Source organism: Ptiloglossa arizonensis, chromosome 2, assembly GCF_051014685.1.
Source record: "Ptiloglossa arizonensis isolate GNS036 chromosome 2, iyPtiAriz1_principal, whole genome shotgun sequence".
In the NCBI taxonomy this organism is placed as follows: Eukaryota; Metazoa; Arthropoda; class Insecta; order Hymenoptera; family Colletidae; genus Ptiloglossa; species Ptiloglossa arizonensis.
The window spans coordinates 12,088,109-12,111,664 of record NC_135049.1 but is presented as its reverse complement, the minus strand read 5'-3'; the positions used below and the strand labels follow the sequence as shown (position 1 = coordinate 12,111,664).

The 23,556-nt window shown below is 35.2% G+C and overlaps 1 protein-coding gene and 1 long non-coding RNA gene across 7 annotated transcripts in view; one reads left to right on the top strand and one right to left on the bottom strand.

Annotated features, from left to right (window-relative positions):
- The window catches only part of LOC143143138 (endoplasmic reticulum aminopeptidase 1), a 74,024-nt gene that overhangs the window by 32,009 nt on the left and 18,459 nt on the right, over window positions 1–23,556 (bottom strand). For 5 of the 6 annotated variants that reach the window (XM_076304074.1, XM_076304073.1, XM_076304080.1 and 2 more), the window contains one exon: window positions 22,088–22,983. In XM_076304074.1, the coding sequence (XP_076160189.1) occupies window positions 22,088–22,217 (130 nt within the window). In that variant the 5' untranslated portion in view covers window positions 22,218–22,983. The remainder of the gene's footprint in view (window positions 1–22,087; window positions 22,984–23,556) is intronic. The other variant, XM_076304075.1, reaches the window with a different exon arrangement.
- Window positions 14,040–14,992, top strand: LOC143143665 (uncharacterized). The gene is made up of 2 exons (XR_012991213.1): window positions 14,040–14,424; window positions 14,886–14,992. It is a non-coding gene; the product is annotated as an uncharacterized LOC143143665 (long non-coding RNA).

Sequence of the window (23,556 nt, the reverse complement as noted above, 5' to 3'; positions counted from 1 at the left end):
AAATTTGTTGTTTTTTATTTTTGTTTTTTTTTTTATTATTATTTCCGTAAAATAAATTGAAAAACTTTTCAGTGTGATTTTTCATATCAACCGAAGAGTTAAAGTTTTTGCCATTAAGAAAATTTTGTAAAGACCTAAATAAGTGAAAATCTAAGGATGCAAGGGCTGATAAATATGGTGGCTGGGGTAGGACGTCTCAACCAAGTTCTAACAGCTTCTGTCTTGTATTATCCATCCACGAAAAGAAGGCACAACTTGTTTAGATTCTCGCTCCATCAAAACCGCCAAAGACTCGAGCGAATTTTATGGTTTGTCGTCGTCTGTCGTACTCACCGCGACAACAACAAAAACAGTGGAGGGGATAGAGAGATTACTTACAACGAAACAAGAGTGACGACTTATAACGAGACAATACTGTACATTCATATTTGTCATCACTGAATAAACCCTATTTCAAACGAGAATCGGTAAAAATATACGGAAATAAAATCGCGAAAGAAAAATAATTCGGTTACATCTAAATGAAGGTGAATAAAGGAAAAAGCGCAATAAAAGTCAAAGTGATGAAGCAAGGGCTGGTCGACAGAACCGGATAAACTAACGTGCAAAAGTGAAAGAAATTTTGAAAAAAGTAAAAGTGACAACGAAAGAACTGTAGTGGTTGTCGAAGACAAAGGAAACAAAAAGCAGCGACGAGTATAGAACAAATTACGAAAATGAAACGTGTCAGAACTTTTGCAAATAATTGGAGGGAACAAGGAAGAAAGGTCTTTGCAAAGAACTTTTGCAAATAATTGGAGGAAACAAGGAAGAAAGGGGCACCACGAGAAAGATCAAAAGAGCACACAAATCGAAAGGAAGAGAACGACGAAGAAGAAACGAAAGAAGAAGAAGAGAGCGAAAGTGAAGTGTGGAGTGCAAGCGAGGATTCGTGTTTGCATGGAAGAGAAAGCGTGGGAACGAGCGTATGTACAAATGATCCTGCACGCGTGGGGTCGGATCGGACAACCAGGGACTAGCCAAGGGGGCTGCTGAGTACCCGACAACGAACATAACGCAGACCCATTGTCTGGTTAGCATCTTGGCGACCGCCTGTGAAGGATCAAAGCATTCGAATGCCAAAGGCAGAATGACGTAGCCAGCCTCGCGATTATTGTATCACATGGTTAATAGATCAATTGATTCGAACGCTTGCTAACAGCGTTTAACCTTTTGCACTCGAGGCATCTTTGCTACCAGAAACCGACGCCTCGAGAAAATCCTTTAACTCGTAAAATTAATCTAGAACGGAACATTTTTATACACTTTGCACACATGCGTTTACACACTACAAGAACGTAATGTTTCAATTCCAATTTGAATTCCCACGAAGTTTTCCCGGATCGAGAACAGTACACCGAATTAGGTGGCGACCAAGGATCTCCTCTCGAGTCCAAATGGTTAACATTTATTAAATAATTGACCTTATTTTCGTTATACATCGACTATGGAAGAATGAGAGAAATCCGAAGACGGTGAATAAGATCGAAGAAAAAGGAAACCCTCTAGAAAATAGCCAATCGTAGTTCGTTTACGATCAAAGACGTTGAAGATTCTATAGCATACTTAACGGTTGACAACTATCCGTGAAAAAATGGATCGTGGCAAGATCTTAGCATGTTATTGCTCGGGAATGAATTGTAAAAATTAATATACGCAAAATTGGATAAGAGAATCGGCGAAACGATTCATAGCGGCGCGGCGGAAAGGTGCATTCTATAGCGGAAAAATTTTCGAAAGTGAATTGACCTGTAAAACAAAGCCAATCGTCGCAGTGCGACGACTCGTTCACGATTGTTCCAGCGGAGAAGACTGTCACGTGAAACATGTCGTCGATATGTTTACGCGATGCGTGAGATAACCAGTGAGGGCAAAAGACGTGAAAGACGATGCTTTCATCGAATACGTTATCAACGGCATACGAAATAAAGATAACAGTGATCGATTTTTTATCAATCGCGTACATTGACTGAACTCAAGGAAAACTTAAAATTGTGTGACAAAATACGAGAGAAAACAGAAAGGAAGAAGAGTGAGAAGAAAGAAAAATAAACAAAAGAAAAAAGAGACACATAGCGTAAAATGAAAATTCCTCGTTGCAATACGTGTGAATCGGCAGAATCTATATAAAAAGTTGCCCGGATAAAGGGGAAAGACCCAAATGCTTGAAATGCAATAATTTTGGACACATCGTTTACATAAACTACGAGGTATAATCGACTATCTAAATGAAAAATTTAAGAGTACTTAGACTCCTGAGGAATGTGTACGATTAGATGAATCTTTAACGAAGTGTACAGGACACATGTCGTATAAGCAGTTCAATCCATCAAAAAGAGCTTTTGAGTGAAATTTTACAAGCTATGTGAATTTACGTGCATTAAATTCAAAATATACACTGGGCAAGATATAGTAAAAAAATTCAAACGCTAATGCATCAGAGAATACTACCCTGTTTATGTGCACACCAAGAAGTAGTTATGTACACATACTGCTTTTGAATAATTGGTATTTTTTCCCAAACCTGTTTCAAAAGTTGGAGTTCATAAAAACTGATACCATAGGAACAGCGAGAAGAAGAATATGCCGAAAGAACTTGTAACGGCAGAACTATTGTAAAACGATCTGAAGTTATTTCAAGATCATGGTGTTTCAGCTGCAAAGTGCAACGATAAAACCCCAAAAGAATGATGTTTTAGCTGCAAAGTGGAAGATAAGAAAGATATATAGTTTCTGCCTACAAAACATATAAAAATTGAAACGATGACAGTGGAAAAGAAGAGATGGAAAGATAATAACTCCGTTATAAAGCCCAATATCATTTTGGAATATAATGATGACACGGGTATACCTACAAGATAATTACTTACCTTCTTTTTCATTGTCGAGAGAACCAATAAAAAATCATAAATAGATATTCTTTTATTTAGTTGATATTGCACTTTTTAATATTTTTTAAGGCAACACTCCTTCTCGTTTCGAATGATGCTTCACGACGAGTTACTATGTAGCATTCTGGCACGTGCATCTCTAAATTCGTTGCCAGCGCAAGTGGTTAACGACAGTGACGACGAGCATTCGGTTGCCAGCAATGCAACAACGAAGGCCGACGACATCTATGGAATCAAATTTTTCATCGTTCCATCGCAGTTGATTCTTTACAACGTAATCTTAGGACAAGATTTCCTGGAGGGCGTTGAAATGCGACTGGACAAAGATAATGTAGAATGCTAGCAAATGGCGCGCGCGCGCGTGAGTGTGCGTGAGTGATGGAGGGAGTAGAGAACATAGAGACGAGTCAAGGTACGAGCAACCCTCTGCGGGGGGTCGTAACTGATTGTAAGCCGACGGGACCGTGGAATTTCCCGCGACACGGACGCAATAGAGGCCCATTGTCTGATTGTCGTCTGGCAACCACCTGAACGAGCCAGTAGGGCCGGTCTACGCCTTCAGTATCTCCAAGACACGTGACAATAAGTTACGTAGACCCTAAATTCTGAAGTCTGAAAAGGATTATCGCCTTGAACGGGGGTAATTGTTGTAGTAGCGTGTTTCTGGAGAGAGGACGTTGAGTTAAGCGTATCGTAGGGTGATCAATTGCGATGTACGTAGAGAAGTGCTGTCTACTCTAGATACGGTATAGTAGATTATGATTTCAAAGTATCTCGAGAAGTTTTACTTGGAATATCGTTGTTGTTTATTACTCGTGTGTTAATTGTATAAATATTTTTTATACATCCAGACCCTTGAATAGAAATTCTATAGTAATATAGTCAATTCTCAAAATATCGAACGTTTCAGTCGATGAAACACAGCTCGCAAATTCCGGAAACAGTAAGGACACTACCGAAGTAGGGAAAAGGAATGCAATAAATATAATCGAATTTGTATTCGAAGAACTAAGCAAAGATTTAAACGGATTTTGAAAGTATTGAAATTCGAAAACTAGTATTTCTGAAAATCGGATTTTCACAAATTCTGGTTTTTACTTAATCTATTTACTTTATTTATCATTTTTTTATAATTGTTAGTCTTTCGAGCTGTATTTGACTATTGCTTCAGTTAGGAATACCAACCAAACGGTCCACACATATGTTGGCAATCGTGTAGATCTCGATCGATGTTCAGATGTTCCCCACTTACTATTCTTAAAAAGTGTGCCTATGTATATGTATAACGCGTTATAGATCGTTATGAATAAATATCTAGTTAGATATGTGTAATCCACAGTGCTTTATTTATACGGCTCTCACAAATAATCCTAATAAATTATGGGCCCAGTGTTAGCGTATGGTTTTCCAGAGAAGTAAAAGAAATTACGAATATTTGTACGCACGCTAAAAAGTGAGGTTAAACACGTGGCACACAGAGATAATGTAGGAAATATGTCGAGAATCGGTGCGCTTAGCAAGGACAATTACGACACGTGGTATGTCCAACTGGAAGCACTTCTTTTAAAAATCACGATGGCTTGAGATACATATGTATGTATGTAAATGAAAAATTATCGTGGCGCCGTATAATTATCACCGATAACGTGATATGGCAATCTAGAATTGCGGCATATGCATGAAACAAAGCAGAACAGAAGTCAAAATTGGACATTATATTATGCATGAGTCCATCGGAATTAAAACAAACAAGAAAATGTGAGATTTCAGTAAAGGTATGGAAAAAAGTACGTTCTACATATGCATTTTGAGGACTAGCAAGAAAGCTAGCTATCTTTAGATATGCTGTAGAATCTAGAGATGAAAAAAACAAACCTTCGAAACATTTAAAATGTACACTAAAACACATACAGGGAGAAAAGTTAAATACAAATCAATAACGGTGTTAAATATTGTAACAAAGAGTTTGATAGATTCCATGAACATCATGAAATACAAAGAAGGCTGACCGTACCATATACACCAGAACAAAATGGTATGGCGAAGGGGTAACAAAAGGGTGTGCTTAGAGACCAGGGATTGACTTCATGGACACGTATGCTTTTGTTGCAAGGCTAAAATCAATTAGATTACTGATGGCCTTGTCTGTAAAATTTAATTTGGCCATTAAGCAAATAGATGTAATTGGTGCCATTTGAAATGGAAATCTCAATGAACAAATATATAAGGAAAGACTCGAATTACTTAAAAAATACTTAGAATCATAAAGTAATTGAGAAGTCATTGTAATGGAGTATATAAGCTAAGGAAAGCTATTTATGGTTTATGACAAGCTAGACAAAAATGGTGTCTAGGTCTTTCACCAATGGCAGCTGATCCATGTGTATATTATGGTAATCGAGAAAATCAAAAGGTATATATTGATGGCATGTTAATTATATCTCCATATCACCAATGAATTAAGGAGATCAAAAATGATTTGAGAAAAGAATTCCATATAAAGGATCTTGAACCTGTTTGACATTGCTTAGGATTTGAAATCCACTAAGGTAATCATGTTTTTTTGAATCAGAAGAAATGTACTCTTAAATTGCTTCAAAGATATAAAATGAAAAACTGCAATCCAGTAAGTACTCCGATGAATAAAAAATCCAGTGTAGTTTATTTATATTGAGAGGAGGTGTTGGGAATACGAATCGAGTAGTCGTGTAAATTTCGATCAATGTTCAGATGTTGCTCGCTTATACACGGCGTGTTATAGATTGTTATGAGTAAATATACAGTTAGATATGTGTAATTTACTGTACTTTATTTACGCAGTCCTCACAAATAATCATAAGAGTTTCATCAGTTTGCTGGACGTCAATAATGCCGGTACAGATTGTAATTGACGGGAAATGTAAAAAACTGTCTGTTTTTATTAATTTAATTTTAATACGGTAACAGTTACGATCACAGTTTCTGTTACGGTCACTATATACCTTCCGCTATACGTTATATGCTATGCACTTTACGGTATTCGAATAGTCGGCTGGGCTTGAACGGGTAACCGTAACATAAATATTTGGGTAGCTCGATTTATTTGGGTAGTCCGATATTTTCGATCAGAGTCAAAAGCCTAGTTCAAGTCTAGTTGAAAGCATTTCGTTAGGTTTCAAAGTCAATTCTATTTACAAAAAGAGAAGATGGTAGAAATAATGTAGAAACTTTAAAATATCTGAAATCTTATTAAATACAATAATGTGTTAATGTGTTAATTCTAAATTATAATGCAGGAAACACAATTGTTCAATATTTTCTGTCAATAATTTTATGCGTATTGCCGTTCTTATATTGCTAGATAAAAATAATCTTTTACTTGTTGTCTAAGTGGCAAGTATCGCAAGAAACTCTTCCATTTCCCATTTGGTGTTATGAACGTTACCAGGCAACGAATTTATAGTGATGACTAAAGAGATAGAAAAAAAATATTTTTAGGTGTATATTCTTAAAAAATATAATTTCTCGATGTTGTGTGGCGAGAGACCTATAGTGTTTGCACATGAATCTGAGGGGAGAACTATTCCCTATTGCTTCGTGGCATCTCTCTCTCTCTCTCTCTCTCTCTCTCTCTCTCTCTCTCTCTCGATGGCAGAGGCGGGGATATATGTTCACTTTTTCGTTTCTCTTACACCGGGGGACAGTTGGAAAGTTTGGACTTCATATCTTCTCATCCTTCAATCCCTCTAGATGAGTGGTGACATGGCAGTGTAATCCTACCTTCCACAGGAAGTCTTAGGAACATTTCTCAAATAAAATTGAAAGCATTTGGAAACATTTCCAAAAAAATAATTCAGATGTTTAAAATGCAATGTTCATACAGTAGCATAAATACTACAAACAAGTTTAAAATTAAATACATCAACATTACATTTAGGATTCTTCCTGGGTTGCAATAAATTGAACGATTTAAAAAAACACTTGGAGTTTACATTATACATCTTCTTTCAAGCCGCTTGGTTCAATATTCAGTTAATTTTTTCCTATCTTTTCAACATTTCTCGTCTCTGGAGATGCGGTAATAATCCACCAGTGAAAAAAGTCGATACTAAATATTTGCATTCAGGGTTATAGAACATAAAAAGGAAAGCATCTGAAACGGAAACATATCTACTCGAGAGATGTCCCTTCCCCCATCGAGGGGAATAGGGCAATAGAGTACACGCAACAAAATGAATAACGAAGAAAGTATTGAGAATACAAATAATATCGAAGCTAGTGGAAGCACTGAAAATAGTGAAAGTGTGACAATCAGAAAATTGACTTAAAAGAAATTATTTCAATCTAAGCGAAAAGAATGTTATTCTTAACATTTATAATAAAATATTGGAAAATAATCCAAACATGAATGTAAAAAATATCGTACAAGAAATGGCTCGAATTGCTGGAGTTTCGCAAGTGTAACTACATATTTGTGACTGTTTCCGGCGGATTTTTTACCTCTGCTGGAGGCCAGGCATTTCCTTTCTACTTGGAAAGTAGCCCGAATGGTCCTCTGGAAGGAAGGCAGGCATGCAAACTCTCTGTTCGCCTACCGACCGATTTGTCTCCACGACGATATGAGCAAGCTCTTGGAGAGAGTGTTAGCGACATGCATTGTCTAGCACCTGTCGCGGGGTGGGCCTTCTACGAAAGCCGCTGCGAGACTCGCGGGCGGTAGGTGGTTCTGACAGGGACGAGAGGTGGAAGCCCTCAGACGCCAGGTCCGGCAGTCTATGCTGCTGCGGTGGCAGCAACGACTGGTCGAACCGATGTTGAATGTGTAGTCAAAGCCTTCAAACGCCAAGCCCCACAGTTCAGGTTGCTGCAGTGGCAACAACGGCGCTCCTCAGGGAGCCACAGTTTGCTGTGCTTGCTGCAGTGGGGGTTTAGTGAACTCGAGAAACCTGACATCAATTTTACTGGAAACCTCGCGTTTCTGCGACGGGACAGAAGGTGGACGCAACTGCGTCCTCGTTCGCTGCTCCGGTCACGGTGAGTGAGGGTGAGGACCTCAAGGACAAGGATACGGCCAAAGTATTGGCTCGTATTGCCTCGTCCCTGAGGTCGATTGGAAAGGTAACGACCACCGCTTCCGCGAAGGCAGTAAGGTTGGCTGCTAAGGAGACGCGAAGGAGCTGGGACGACGAGTTCCAGTGGTATTGGAAATAACCAATGCTCAGCTCCGGTCACGTGTAGAGACACTCAAGACGAGCTCTCCCAATCCGCAGAAGGAAGCGAATGCCCTGTGGAGGCGTACGCTACCGACTCCTGCGACCGGTTGCGCCTGCGAGGCGGCGGCAATGGGTGCTCTACCGGCTGGGATGGCGTCTATGAGAAGCATTAAACTCCTCATGAATGCCAAGATGGCTTGCTAGCAGAAGATCCCTGCAGCGCAGTTGATGCCTGTACGGCCATCGCCAGCACCACTGCCTGGCGTGACATGGACGAAAGTCCTTGGCCAAAGGGTCAAACAAACGGCCAAAAAAACGGCGCGGCCGAAAAAGAAGGCCACCAGGAAGGCAAAGACCAAGCCCCGGTTACCAAGCGTTAGCAGTAACGCTTACTGTCCCAGAGGGGGGCGATGTAACATACAAGGCCGTCATGGAGATGGCCAGCGCAATATTAAGGCAGTCCGACGAGACATGCGGTGGCCGGGGCCCTCGTTCTGGAGATTCCCGGTCCCAAGAGCGACCCAAAGGCTGATCGTCTCGCCCAAAAAATCGGCGAAATTCTGGCAACTTGGGGCGTCCAAGTTGCCCGAACCACAAAGTACACGGAACTCCGCGTGTCTGGGCTGGACGACTCGATCACCCGGGAAGAGGTGGGTCGTGCTCTGACCAAACTGGGCGGCTGCATGGAGGGGGACATGAAAGGTCGGAGAAATCCGAGTGTCCCCCTCCAGCTTGGGGTCGATTTGGGTCCGCTGGAAAATGGTAGAGACCGGGAAGGTGGTTGTGGGGTGGTTGGCGGCGAGGGCAGAAATCCTCGCGCAGCACCCACTCCAGTGCCACCGCTGCGGTACAGAGGATTACCGCACAAGCCAGTGCGTGGCGGCCCCCAAGTGCCCGCTATATGCGGAATTGGGGAGACCCGCCGTGCACAGAATGAGGGGCAAAAGTTGTACCCTGCCTTCCTGGTGGAAGAAGGGGCAAGAAAAGGGGTCCCAGCCGGCCTCAGAGAAAGTATTGTTTTTTCCATGTTTACAAATTCACTGAGAGTGTTCGCTGTTGATGACTGCCAAGCAAATGCTGAACAACGTAGCGTTGTCAAACTTCAACCTAAAATTTTATAAGGTCGGCACTTTCTCCCTTGATCATACTTTTCAAACAACTACCGCCATCTATACGTCAGGTCGGGTACTTTTAGGACTTCCTTCGTATTACATAATATGCAGCTGCCACGACAAGAAATCTTGTTCAGATATCTTCAAAGTTTGTATATTGATATCCATATATAAAAAGAATTTTCAGAAAACTACGAGTATTAACTGCAAGTCTGCGAGTATTTCGTGTGCTGTTCGCGAGTTGCTTGCAAACTATTTTCTTCAGTATGAACAAAGAATAATAACTAAAGGCACGTGAGATCTGGTGTTATCATCGTGCTGGAAAACGACACCTCGTGGATTTTTATCAACCACAGTCTTGATGAGATTTGTACCTGTAATAGATGGACGACTGCTGCAGTCTTCATCTTTCAAATTAAAATTACTACTAGTTTTGAACCTCCTAAACCAAGTGCAATTTGCTAACAAGAAGAAAGTTTGCAACGTCCAATGCGATAATTTTTTAAAAAGGTATAGAATTTTACATATTACTGTGGCGCACAAAGCTGAACACAACAGCGTAGCTAAACGACAGAATAGGGTTTAAAGTTCAATACTGAAGATGCTAATGCGCAAAAAATTAAATTTAACACTTGAGTGGGCACGGAGGTGTGTATCGGTATTTATGGAAGAATTATTAATAACATTTGACCTGATTTGCACAAAAGAAGTAGCTGCGCGTCCAGGTGAGCGTTTAATGTACGTGTATGGTATAAATTTATCGTACCTACAATAAATGACTGATACGTAAAGATACGATGAGCATATTATTAAAGACTGTTCTTAATCTCTCCGACAGGATAACATTCGAGTTTGTTTGTAATAAACTTGAAAAATACTCCAGAACGAAACAATGGTCACTGATTATTACGTGATTAATAATCATGATTATTGTTGTCTATTTTCGTTAAAAAGACTTCTTATTCATTTTTTTCATCAACAAAGATCAGCCTTCCGGAATCAATATTTTTTAAAACTAAAGTGTCATTTTTGCAATTTGAAAATTCTTATTTGGGAATTTCGAGTTAATAGTCTATAATCGAGCTAAAAGTCCAGAAAATATATTACTAGATTCTTTGAAGCTTCCTTTATAAAGTAATCTCTATCATGTTCATTGAATAATTAATATGTCAATGAGCTGTTAAGGATTGTGACGTGTCTCGTTTTAGTTAACACGCGTCACGCGAGAAGTTTGAAGCAGTAAAATTCTCACAGAAAATTTGTCCGATCCTGTACTAACGCGTCGAGCTGTAGTATCGATTGATGGGGTATCGACATCGGTCAGCACTTTAAGAATATCTGGTATAATATGTATTAAAAAACCGATATTGATATATCTATGAAAATTGTCATCTATGAAAACAAACAAATTATAGTAATAGAAATTATCTTATTCAAAATATGAGTTGAAGTTTGAACAATCAGTTCGTCAGTGTCGATTGTCCGTTAATTGGATTTTGTATAAAATTTAGACATTGTAAAGTTAATAAGCATTTGTCCTGTACTATAGTCTGTTAAAGGTTAATAGGTACAAAAATCCACTTCTAGTATTTTTTGTTGGTCAACCTGTACAATCTGTCAAATGAGTATAATTTAGCGTACCTGTGTGAAAATTAACTTATCGATAAAAGTAATTGCAACGAATGTAAGAACAGGACAGTGACCATAAAAATGATTTCCACGAGAGGTGATGGAGCGATGATATGTTTGACGCCGTGGCACTAACTATTTTGTACGACTGGAAACTTGAATTCCATATCTCAGAATGTGACAGATTTACAATCGAATCAATAGTTCTTCGATATTTTGACTTCTCCTCGTTACTATCGACATCGCATGGAAAGTGTTAACTGACAATTGCGCCCTGCTTCTACACTTCTGACGTTATATTGTTCGAATGAAGTTTATAATAAAAATCGTACGATTTCTTCAGGCTCCTCTTCTCAAACACTAAAATGTCTATCAGTTTTGTCCGTTGTTGGTCTCCTAGCTACATTAGTCTGTTGTTTTACCTTGGAAATAAAGTTAGTTATAAAATTACCTAGCCACTTCGGAGAATTGAGAAACTTCACTGATTTACTTTTAATTTATATTGCAGTATGCATTTTAAAATAGTGTTTCAGAGTTTCAGTAAATAGCTTTCAATTTTGTATATAACTGTTATAAAAACTAACAAAAGTAAGTTAGTAAAGATAGTTCCAAGTTTGATACTGAAAATAAATTTCAACATCTGCCAAGTATGATCGTAATTTCAATAACCTTATTTTTTTGAATATATATATACAATTTTTTTATTATTTGTATTTATTTATAATATTAATTAAAAATATTTATACTATGATTAATGACATTCGTCTTCGGTTACGTTAAACGGCAAGCATTTTAGAAGCACAGACATATTATTTTGCTTTTATTATGATTGAATATTTGCAAGAAGATTTAGGTTTGGTGATTTATATTATGTTTCTAATAAGTCTATTGGGTGTTCACGTTTCACCGATATAAGTGTTTATCTAATCGGCTAGTGTTACATTGTAGTCAACTGCCAAGTGATTCCAAGCGAGGCCTCCCTAATTTTTTAGAGAGATAAATTTCTCACACTTATCGTGGACCGTAGTTTCGTATTTATCGCGGTAACACTGTATCTAATGCTTTGTTAAGATTTACCGGTCAATAAGTTGGTCTACCAAACGAAGGAACTGAAAATTTTCTGTGATTAATTTGTCGAACCATATATATTCCTTTGATGTTTATTATTCTTGGCTCCCAGAAATGGTGTTTAATGATAGAGTCTCCTGTGATTAAAAAATAGTTTTTAAGTACATCAAAAATTGTTCAAATGCAGCGCATGGCTGGATTAATCGATCGAGAGGCAGCATGGCAAAATAATTTAAAAAGGGGAGGGTGATGGGGGACAACGGGATGCAGACCTTGGTAACGCAACCAATAGAGAAGATATATTTTCCTTCTTGTTCTTTCTGTGCCGCTTAAGAGATCGCAAATGGTCGTGAGTTGGAGTTTTAATCATTCACCATGGGGCTCTAGGAGGAGAACCGGCAGGATAATTGTAAATGGAGAAAGGTGGATAGGTGCTTTCCTTCCCACAAACTCAGAGAGGGAGGGGGAGAATAGGACATGCTAATAAGAGCTCTTACAAGGGAGGGCTTACGGTAGTGGAAATCGCTTTCGAAACGGTAGGAAATACCAATTATAGTACATACCTAGTATCAAAGAACGTTAATAGGTTTCTTTAAAATGGACCTCCGTTTTCGAGATATTTTTACTTAAAATTTGATACGCATATAGTAAATGAATTACTTAAACTGTTTTAGCAGAATACGTTTCGGGTAAATGGGCAGAGCGAGTGACTTGTGAAGCTGTTGGTAATGGGATCGAATCCTGGCTTCTCGTTACTATTTTTTTTTTTTTTTAGTACGACTTTGAAATGCAAATATACGTTTGATTTATTTTTGTATGTAATGTCAATCCTAAGACTTATCTAAAACTTATTCTGCTGAACAAATTTAAATAATTCATGTACTATGTGTGTATCAAAATTTATATCGAAATATTTGGAAAACGAAAGGCCCATTTTGAAAAACCTAGTAAGGTCGTTTGAGACTAGGTATGTATTATAACTGGCGTCTACTACCGTTTCAAAAGCGATCCCCACTATTGTAAGGTTCCCTTGTTAGTGTCTCCCCAAATGGTGCGGGGATGGCCATCGTGATCAGGGTTTTAGTTGGTGGTCTTCGTAGAATGTCAGGCACAGAGAATCCCACACTTCCCTCCCAAGGTCGGGATTATTTTTAGAAAATTTCTTTCACGTGAAAAAAAATTATGGATTTTGTGACGAAAATTCAATTTTTATTATCCAAATATATTACGTTTTTTACATAATTGTGGGATAAGAAACAACGATTTGAAGATAAAATTATAGAAATGAAATTTTATAATTTAATTTCATAACTAAAATTAATTATTTGTATAACCTGTGGTAAAACATCAAAATACAGGTTTGTATGATGCTTTTATATTTGTAAGTAAAAAGTCATTTTAATTATTTAATTGTGTGGTGAATAATGTGTTTATAATAATTAAAACATTGAGAAGGTTTATAAAAATAAGTTTGAATGTGTTAAACTTCGAACTTCCTGTATATGAAAGTTGATATAATTAAGAAAAAATTACCTTCTTTTATTTTGAGTCTTATCTATCGTTTGTATCCAATTTCATAAACACTAGATAGCCCATTAGTCTTTTATCTGATGTATTTAAAACGTGTGAATTTTCTATATATTAAATTTTAGTTACAACTTTTTCACATTAGTTGCATACAATTATCCTTGTATATTATAGTTATATTCGTCATATTCATATATTAAGTGTTAGTTATTATAGTTTATTATCAGCATTTTAGCATTATTATCAGCATATGAATATGTGAAAAGCTTTAAATTTATTTAGTATTTTTTATCGTATTAGCTGCTTTCATTCGTTTAGTAGTTAACAATATTTATTATTGTGGACAAGTATCAGTTCAAGAATTAATATCTGTTTAATGTGTGGTTGATTCGGTGTTAAATAATGATTTCTCAAATAAAAAAATAAATACTGTTTACATATTTATTTGAAATGCATTGAGAAATACAAATATTCCTGAAAAGAATTTAAAATCTCTCGACAAAACAGTTTCTATGTTTTGTATCGATTTATCTCGAAAATGGAAAAAATTGTCACTGCACGGAACAAAAGTTTGAAGCGCGATGCAATAAATGGCTAAAAGGACATTTCACTTTCTAGAAGTATAATGCGAGTATTGAAACTCCAACATTTGTAGGACGTCCTCTATCGTATCAAGAAAAATTGAAACGTTTACAGAGACGAGACGCAGCAGAACTTACAGGAATAGCATATTTAATAGAGCCATGGACACCTCCGATTTATTTTTACCGAATGTTAATTTACGAAATTGGTTACACGAAGAAAACTTGAAAAAGCTACGATTGCCTTCTGAAGTTCTAACCCTCTTATGGCCACCACCTGTAGAACCAGAATCAGAAAAATCAATATCTACGTCTATAACCTTGGATGAAGTAGCGGCTGATACAGACGATTCGGACAAAGCTAATAAAGACATATTATCTATATGTATGTATATTTATACATTTAGATGCAATAGAATTAGATACATATGATCTCTAATAATTATAGATTTATACTTATGGATTTAGACTCAATCCTATAATTAAAATAAAATAGTTGCTATATAAAAATTACTAGTTCCTTTCATTATATAAAATAATTGTGCATTTTTCAAAAAAGTACTGTAAACAATCAAATTATATCGAAGAAGATGTATATGAATTAAAAAAGATCGGTGTAAACATATTTCGAATTTTAAACACAAAATACTTCTTTCCATCCATCGATAAAAAATGAATAGCAACGTTTTTATATAGAACAAATATGTCACGTAAAATTCATTGAGCATTCAACCGTAACATATTTAATTTTGTATCTACTTATCTCAGATACTTCTTTGATAAATGTATATATAATTAAAACTAATTAACTAAAACAAAAACTTGAATGTAATTCTGTATTTTTAGATTTTATAAATGCATAAGAAGTAAATTTATACAATCTTCGTGCAAGTATTGTACAAAACGCGTTAAGAATGATCGTAGCATTATTTTTATGGTGCGGAATATACCTGCGTCAAATGTGTTACCGTTAAAATAAAATACGGTACAAATTAAATGTTATATCTCGTAAATCTTAATTCCCTACGTCTCCACCTGTCATGTGAAAGAGGATTGAAGAAGATACATATACATAAATGAAATAGTTTTTCATAGAAATCATAAAAATACCTAGATTTATAAATACTGTTGTCAAATAATTACTAAACTACAGTACTATAATAATATATTGTATTTTAACATTCGATATATATGTAATATATACTAATTTTAATAATCAGGTAGGACAACCATGGAAAGATCAGTTAAATTTATGTGCTATTTCGGTAAAAGGTATGTACTAATTTCGAATCTAATCAATATCGATGAATAGGGGCACTTATAAATACCTGAACTTTTGAACTTGTGACCTTTTCCATTTCAACATAGATTTATTTCCGCCTAGAAAGCTATCTGGTTTCCCATATTAATTGTTCTAATATTTATGGGTTTCGTATAGCATCTCGGAACTGGAAAATATATTCTAAAAGCTAAATAGAGTGAATTCATTAAACAATTCACATACGCAAAGGGAGAAGTCGAAAATTTGACAATTTTATGTACACAATGTCATCGAATGCATGATAAATCTACTATAATATCGACTTCTTTATGTTGATAACAAAATTAAATGTCTCATTTAGTTGTTAAACTTTACGGAACCCTAAATTAATATGAAATGATGTAATCTAAATTAATATGAGATGATGAAACGAATTTTGTTCACTAAAAGAAATTATTATTTGATACATGTTACTATACACATGTGTTTGTTTACTTGTTTGAAAAAGGTATAATTAATTCGTTTTTACAATACCCTCTCAACTTACTTTTAATGACTTTTAACGACTACATTTCTTGATAACTAAACTTTCAATTGGTTTTTATCGTACATATACTTAATTTCTCATTGTTCATACTATAACCGTTGACGAAGTTCTTCAGATTTTATGCATTCTATTGGAGATAAATTAATGGCGCGGTATGTCTTCCCAATATTATTGTGTAGTTCTTTACCTCAGTTGTATTATTTATTTAACCAGAATGACCTATTTTTTTATCTTTTATACCCAGGATATTATCCTAGTTGTGTCATTTGTATAATCTGTATAATATTATGTTGTCTGCACCATGTTAGTACAATATGTAGAAGACGTATCAAATTAAATTATTATAGTAAGCACACGCAACGCTTTTACAGCGCTAAAAATATTTGTGGATTTCAAAAACAGCTGAATTCGAGCTATGTTTGTTCATTTGTGTCTCACAACAGGCATAGAGATTTATATGGTTTACCAAATTAAGTAAAATATAATTTATAAATTATATTGCGCAAAAAAGGGTAAAATTGAAGAAGATTGTATCAAGCATATAATACATTATATATGACTTTATTCGTTCGATATAAACGCTAATTTAGTCCACGCATCAAAAACAAGTACGGTACACACTAATGAGGGAATATCGTGGATTGTTAAATGCTGATTTTAGTGAAATTTTGCCCAAATATTTGTTGGTCTAATCTAAGAAGTACGCCATATTTCGTAGCTGCTAGTTTTTAATTTTAAGATATAAATCTCCCAATATATCAAAGTAATTCACTTTATGCGCATATGCCTGTATAATTTTTAGTTTTACGAATCTCTAGAAACACTACAACTTTTATTTGAAACATTGCTAAATACAATAATAAATCATTTATAATTTGAGAATTATATAGGGATATATAAAATGGGTAGCTTTAATACAAGGGATAATTGTTCTTTTAAAGTTAAAAAGTAACAAACATGAAATACGGCATAGTTCTTTGGTTGGATCGATAAACATTTGTGTAAAATTTTACCAAAATCAGATTGTGATGATTCATAATGTTTCCTTTTAAATTAGTTTCAATTATGCTGACAGAGATGTGCTCTCAAATTTTAAGTTGACTACTTTCGTAAAAATTGTATCAATGTTTATAAATTTTCTTCTCTGATTGTTTCTTCAATATAATGTATGAAAAACTATATAAAAAGTAGCTGTAGCAGATTTGTTTACTGAAAATTATTAAAGCATTTTGGTAAGGTGCAGATGATGCTCTTCTTGTAGCAACCATTCTTAGTTGCTGTGAGTCGTGATTTGGAGCATGGTTTTTCCTAATAGACTATTATTATAATGGTTAAGGTTAGTTGCATTTGTAGCTTCTTTAGTCTGTAGCGGTAATAATTTAATTATCAAAATCGTTCCGGTAACTAAGTTCGAGTTGAGGCTAAGCATATTCTTTTGTTTTATGACCTAGTCAGCGAAAGGTGACAAAAGAATTGAGCTAAACGCGTTACAGAGTGATTAAAGACAAGAGTGTGTAACGAACAGGCAACGACGACGTTTCTAAATTATATACCCAAGTACATATTAAACGTTTACTTTTAAAGTTGTGGTGAGTGTGCGGCGTTCGCTGTATAATTATTTTCCTTATCTGTGGTTACGGATAGCGGAATAAAGTATTCGACACCATGTAGAAAAGTTAAACTATTCCATCACGCGTCAGGTTATATTGGTAAAAAGTAGCTCCACAATTGGCCAATTTGTCCGTTGTTTCGTTTCGTGTTTGGTTGATTTGATATTCTTGGCGTTCTTAGATAATTCAACAATTCTTGACGTTATTGAATAATTGGGTCGTTTGCCCACAGATTCTGAAATGATGAAATGACGTGTACAGAGCCGCGAAAGATAGTAAAGTTAAGCTCGATAGCGTGTTCAACCACCTCATGTTCCCAGTAAAGGGTGGATATTTTTGGATGGAGTTTAACTGAATTATTTAGTCTATTGCCGGTGACTGAATATCCGAACACGTTTGAGATTTGGAATCCATTTGTGTGTTACGTGTGTGCGGTTTGGGAATGTTTTTTAACATTGAGGAGCTGTTTTTTCTTTGACTGTAATTAAGTAGTGTTCATTTCGATTATTGGAATGGTATATCTATGGAGGTATAATGTGAATAGATCTTTTTGTTGTGGATTGGATTTCCATTTCTAGTTTGTTTAGATAATGTCTTATCCCGCAGTATAATGGAAAGGCTATTTTTCTTTTTGATGTATTTTGATATATTATGTTCTGTAGAGTGGTGGTGATTTTGATTGTGAACTTAATAATACATAGGTGTTTTTTTTTTTTTAATTTGTAATGGTGATTCCGATATTTCGTTTAGAATTCATTATAGGCTGGAATGGAAAGTATAGACTATTATTCTAAGTGCATTATTGTGTATGATTTTTAATTATTTTAATAGGTTGGGATTGGTGGAATTGTGGACGATCGATTTGTAATCTAACTTAGATCTCGATATTGCTTTATATGTTAACAATATATATTTTTTTACAGTTATTTGCAGCTATTGTCTTCAGGATATGAAATCGTAGATAAAAATTTCGATCATCAAAAAATAAGGTCCACCTTATCGACACAAAGTAGAGTTGTTGTAAAGCGGTGATTAATATAAGTCTTAAATAATATATAAATGTAACTTTAAAAAAAGAAACAGTTTGTGTTGTAAGCAAAAATGTATGATTTTTGTAACTCATTTGTGTACGTAAAAGTAGGATTAAAAATAAGCAGCCGTTAGAGGTCGTTATTAAATTTATTGTTAAACCTTGCAGGTGATCACTTTTCATTTGCGATAACGCAATTTGCGATAAGACTCGTATTATCCATGGTAAGAATGCTTAGAAACAGTGGTGAAATATTGAATTAATACTATTATATTATCTCGTGTATAATGACTATTGATAATAATATTATATTATATTATCTCATATATAAATTCTCAGATATCGTTAAATATCCCCCCCGTTTTCGTAATATTATTTTAATAGTATACACATGCCAAACAGCTTTTTATCTCGACACAAATAGAATGTATCAATATTTTCTAATGAACACATATACACAAGACCCTAATAAGTCAGAGGTAGAAGGGATATTATGTCCCTCTGGACGACGTATTATGACGAAACTCTTAAAAGTGACAAAAATTAAATTAACCACTTTAACACTTTATTGTTAATTTCGCGAAAATAATTTTCATTAATACTTCGGTTTGTTTTCTTCAAGGATTCGAGATCACAATTTCACAACACAAAAACATGGTCATGCACAACCGTATGTAGTATACTCTCGATGAGACTAGGCAGGCCGGGACTGGGGCCGCTACATAGCGTAGAAGAGATACATACAATTTTTGAGCGGTCGTTTCTGTTCTTTCTTATCGTAAGCGAGAACGAGGTGAAATGAAAGCGATCCAAGAATGAGACAGATGAATCACATTGCACGCAAAGTGCGGGGTATCAAGCATCCAAAAAATGGAACGAGACAAAATATCAATGCTTCGTCTGCCTCGTACTATTCCTTATTCTCTTTCAGTCCCTCTGACCCGCTTTCGTTCCATTTCGCTCTCATCTTCACAGGATAGAAGTGAAATAGAAATGGTATGGAAAGCATTCAGCACTCATCGAGAGTCGCTGGGGTCCAATACTTTTTTCTGTGCGAGTAGAAAATTTCCGTACGAAGGAGAAGGCTCTTTGGGCGAACGTTTCGGTTCGTGTCGAAGTTGGTAACATTCTGTTCACCAGGGAAAACTTACTAAATCCCATTGGCATTTCTTTCGTGCACCAACAGTACCTATGCTTCGACTGTAACTGTAATAAACTCAATCGTGATAAGTCAATTTTTTTCGATTGCATCTTGTTCAACTCATCAAGGGGATAAAAAGTGTCAAAGGAACTATAGTTTCGTTCAATTCCTGGTGATATTTCACGGTTAAAATGTGTTTATATTTACATACATATGTATCCATAATGTGGAGGAATGTTAGGCATTTAGGCAGGTTACGACAATTCACTTCTTTGATAATAATAAATGCAAGATATAGTTAAGATTGAAACTCCCACACTACAATCCACACGTCTCGATTTTCTGACGACTCATCCACACTTGACAAAGCCCTTTCTTCATCTACCACGTTCGTCTTATGCAGTCTAAAAACTCCAGACGCGATTCCAGTGATCCGTGCACACTCTCGAAACCGATATCATACTGTAAACTACAAACATTCGCTCGATGCTTTTTGCTCCGTCCCAAACACTTTTCATTCACACCCAGTCATGTAGATACTTATCTGAAACCTATAATAATAAATAGTAATAGCGTTACGCACGGATTATTGTCAAAGGTATACAACGCAACAATGATCAGTCAATCGCTTGGTATCCTGTTGACATCGCAAGGCATGGTTCGCGATAGAAACATTAGAAGCGTGCCATTGATAAAGCAGTGAGATTACTCCCTAGCTCAAGAAATATATCGTAACTCAATATGGAATAACGGAAGATCGCTACGTCCAGCAGAAGTATCAAATCGACGAGATTTTTAAAGACTGGATCAACAATTTTCTAATCAAGAAATAATATTACGTAACTTGCCAACCGCAGAAATACGAGAACGAAAACGCAGAATTGCAATCATCAACTTTCCTGGAAGACATACGAAGAACACCTTAATATAATACATTGGAATCTGTTGGTAGTTTTAGTGTTAAAAAGATTTAAGTAATTCATTTGCTATGTACGAATTAAACTTTAAATCAAAATATCTCGAAAAGAAAGATCCATTTTCCAGAAACCTATTAGGCGTTTTTAATACCGGGTATGCATTATAACTTGCATCTACTACCATTTCAAAAGCAATTTCCACTATCACAAGGTCCCCTTGTAAATTACAAAATGTAATTATGTTCTACGCAAACTTTAGTGTTTATTATTGTGTTTCGGTGGTAGTAACGATCGTCAATTATTGGATACTAGTTTACTAGGAGATGTACCGTGTTGTTAGTGAAATATAGCCAAGAGAGAAAATACTAATTTCTTTTCGTGGATGCAATTCTTTCGTGGTCGTAAGATACAACCAATACTATTTAAAACATTTTGCTGCAAATTAAAAGAAGAAATTTCCTAGTAACGAATTCATTTTAATGATGTCAGTTTTATTTTTCTAGTTTATATAATTACGTCATATTATGTTTACGACAACATTGTTCATTGCTACTTTCGCCCGTTATTGTGAAAGACTGCGTAAATTTCAATTGCGTTTAATATTAACACATATTTCTTCGTTAAAATGTTTTAACATTTTCCAAATATTAACATAATTTTGTCGAATATCACTGAAATTTAAGTTAGTAATATTTAGGAATAAATTTGGAAAGCAAGAATAAGATAAATTTGTGTTTTTCACTATTTATTCTAATAATTTTCATATGTGCAATTTCAACGAGAAAAGTAAATTTCAAAGTTCGACAATGAAATGACAGATACAATAACAAATACTTGAAGTTTCCCTAGTACAAACGACAATTCGTTGCTTTTTATGCAAAAGTTGTTTAACAAAATTTGTTCGGTAAACATATTTACTACATTTTTTGGAAAACTTTTGCTCTCTTTATTTACGCGAAACTTGTTTAACAAAATTTGTTTAACAAACATATTTACTACATTTTTTGGAAAACTTTTGCTCTCTTTATTTACGCGAAACTTGTTTAACAAAATTTGTTTAACAAACATATTTACTACATTTTTTGGAAAACTTTTGCTCTCTTTATTTACGCGAAACTTGTTTAACAAAATTTGTTTAACAAACATATTTACTACATTTTTTGGAAAACTTTTGCTCTCTTTATTTACGCGAAACTTGTTTAACAAAATTTGTTTAACAAACATATTTACTACATTTTTTGGAAAACTTTTGCTCTCTTTATTTACGCGAAACTTGTTTAACAAAATTTGTTTAACAAACATATTTACTACATTTTTTGGAAAACTTGTGCTCTCTTTATTTACGCGAAACTTGTTTAACAAAATTTGTTTAACAAACATATTTACTACATTTTTTGGAAAACTTGTGCTCTCTTTATTTGTGCATTTTGAATTCGGTAATTAAGCATGACTACACCTCGATAGTGACTCAACTTCTTATTTCTTTTCGCGAAGAGAGTAGTAGGTAGACTTGTTTTCGTATATAAGTGGACTTCAACTCACCTGAGTTTACCGGCACCTCAGTGGTGTTGGCGGTTCCGTTTTGTCCGGGACTTCGCGAACTCGAGGTTCTACCTAGAGGCTCCATCCGGATCGCCTCGCTGCTTTCTCGCGTCGACGTTCCCCCTGGCATTTTGCTTTTATCCCACTGTCTGCGTTTTTATCCGGTAAGCTCGCAATGCATGGAACTTCGAACGGAAGACGCACGCTTCCTCAAATCCTTATTTCTCGTGACTGGATGCGAATTACATTCTTCAATGTTAATGCTTTCAGAAAACGGTAAACTTTCGAGTCTTTCTTTCTCATTCGTATCGGCCGTTTGAGAAACTGTCATACGACATGTAATTTTCATTCGACACTTTCTCGAAAACTTACATTATTTTATACGAAGCAATATCTTTGGTGCTATTTAATTTATTTTCTTTTTTTTTTTTTTTTGTACACGGATATCACACAAAACGAAAGAATTTATGTTATTGGTCCCCGTCGCGACGTTGATGGACAATATGAACAAAAAAAGGCAGACTCGTAGCTGGTAGAAAATGTCTTTCGTTGCATTATTCGTATAAATGTTGCAGTTGACGAAAGGCGTGGTGCATTAATTACACATAGAATGGTGAAATAGTACGTTTCCTTGTTAGTTCGAAATGATAAATTTACTAGTCTTTTATAAATTGTATCTAGTTTCGATAAGTGTTTACAGTACGAATCAATTACGTTTTTAACAAATGTAACGAGCAACGAAGTATCGCCAATTCAAAGTAGCCGAGACATTACGCGTGTTTTACTTCTGTAAACAGTTAACTGTTATTTCTTTCTACTTCGGTCATCGACGATGCATCGCTTATTCTCTTGCGATGTCGTAATCTATTTACTCGTTGTAGCACTCGATATTCTACCTGAAACAAAATATTAACGATATATATATACAATAAGTATTTAAAAATATGGTAAATTATGAAAATCCGATAACTGTTATAATTTCTGTTGTCAAGTATTGTTGAAAATGTTTCATTATAGGATCTGAATGTGTAATATATCAAAACTTGCAATAAATAATGATTTCAAAGGTACTGATGTCTTTTTAAATAGTACTTTACTTTAATTATTTAAGAAAATATCGTAACACATTTTGAATTATAATAAAAAATACATTATTATAAAATACGATAGAAAAATATATTTGGATCATTCCACTTGGAATCAGACTCTAATTGGAGAATCTTGAAAGCAAATATCGAAGAATTTTTCAAAATTTTAACAATCGTGGATCTTTCAGCTGTTCGATAATCAGTGGTACATTTTTTTTTCTTTAAATTATAACTCTTGAATTGATAATCGAACGAGAACGAATTCTTTCAGCTTAAACAAATTATAATTTACGATTTATTGTTTTAAACGAATGACATGTTTTCATAACAGGGAAAAATTAAAAAATCTGAAGAAATTGAGAATACAGTCCCATTTGTTTC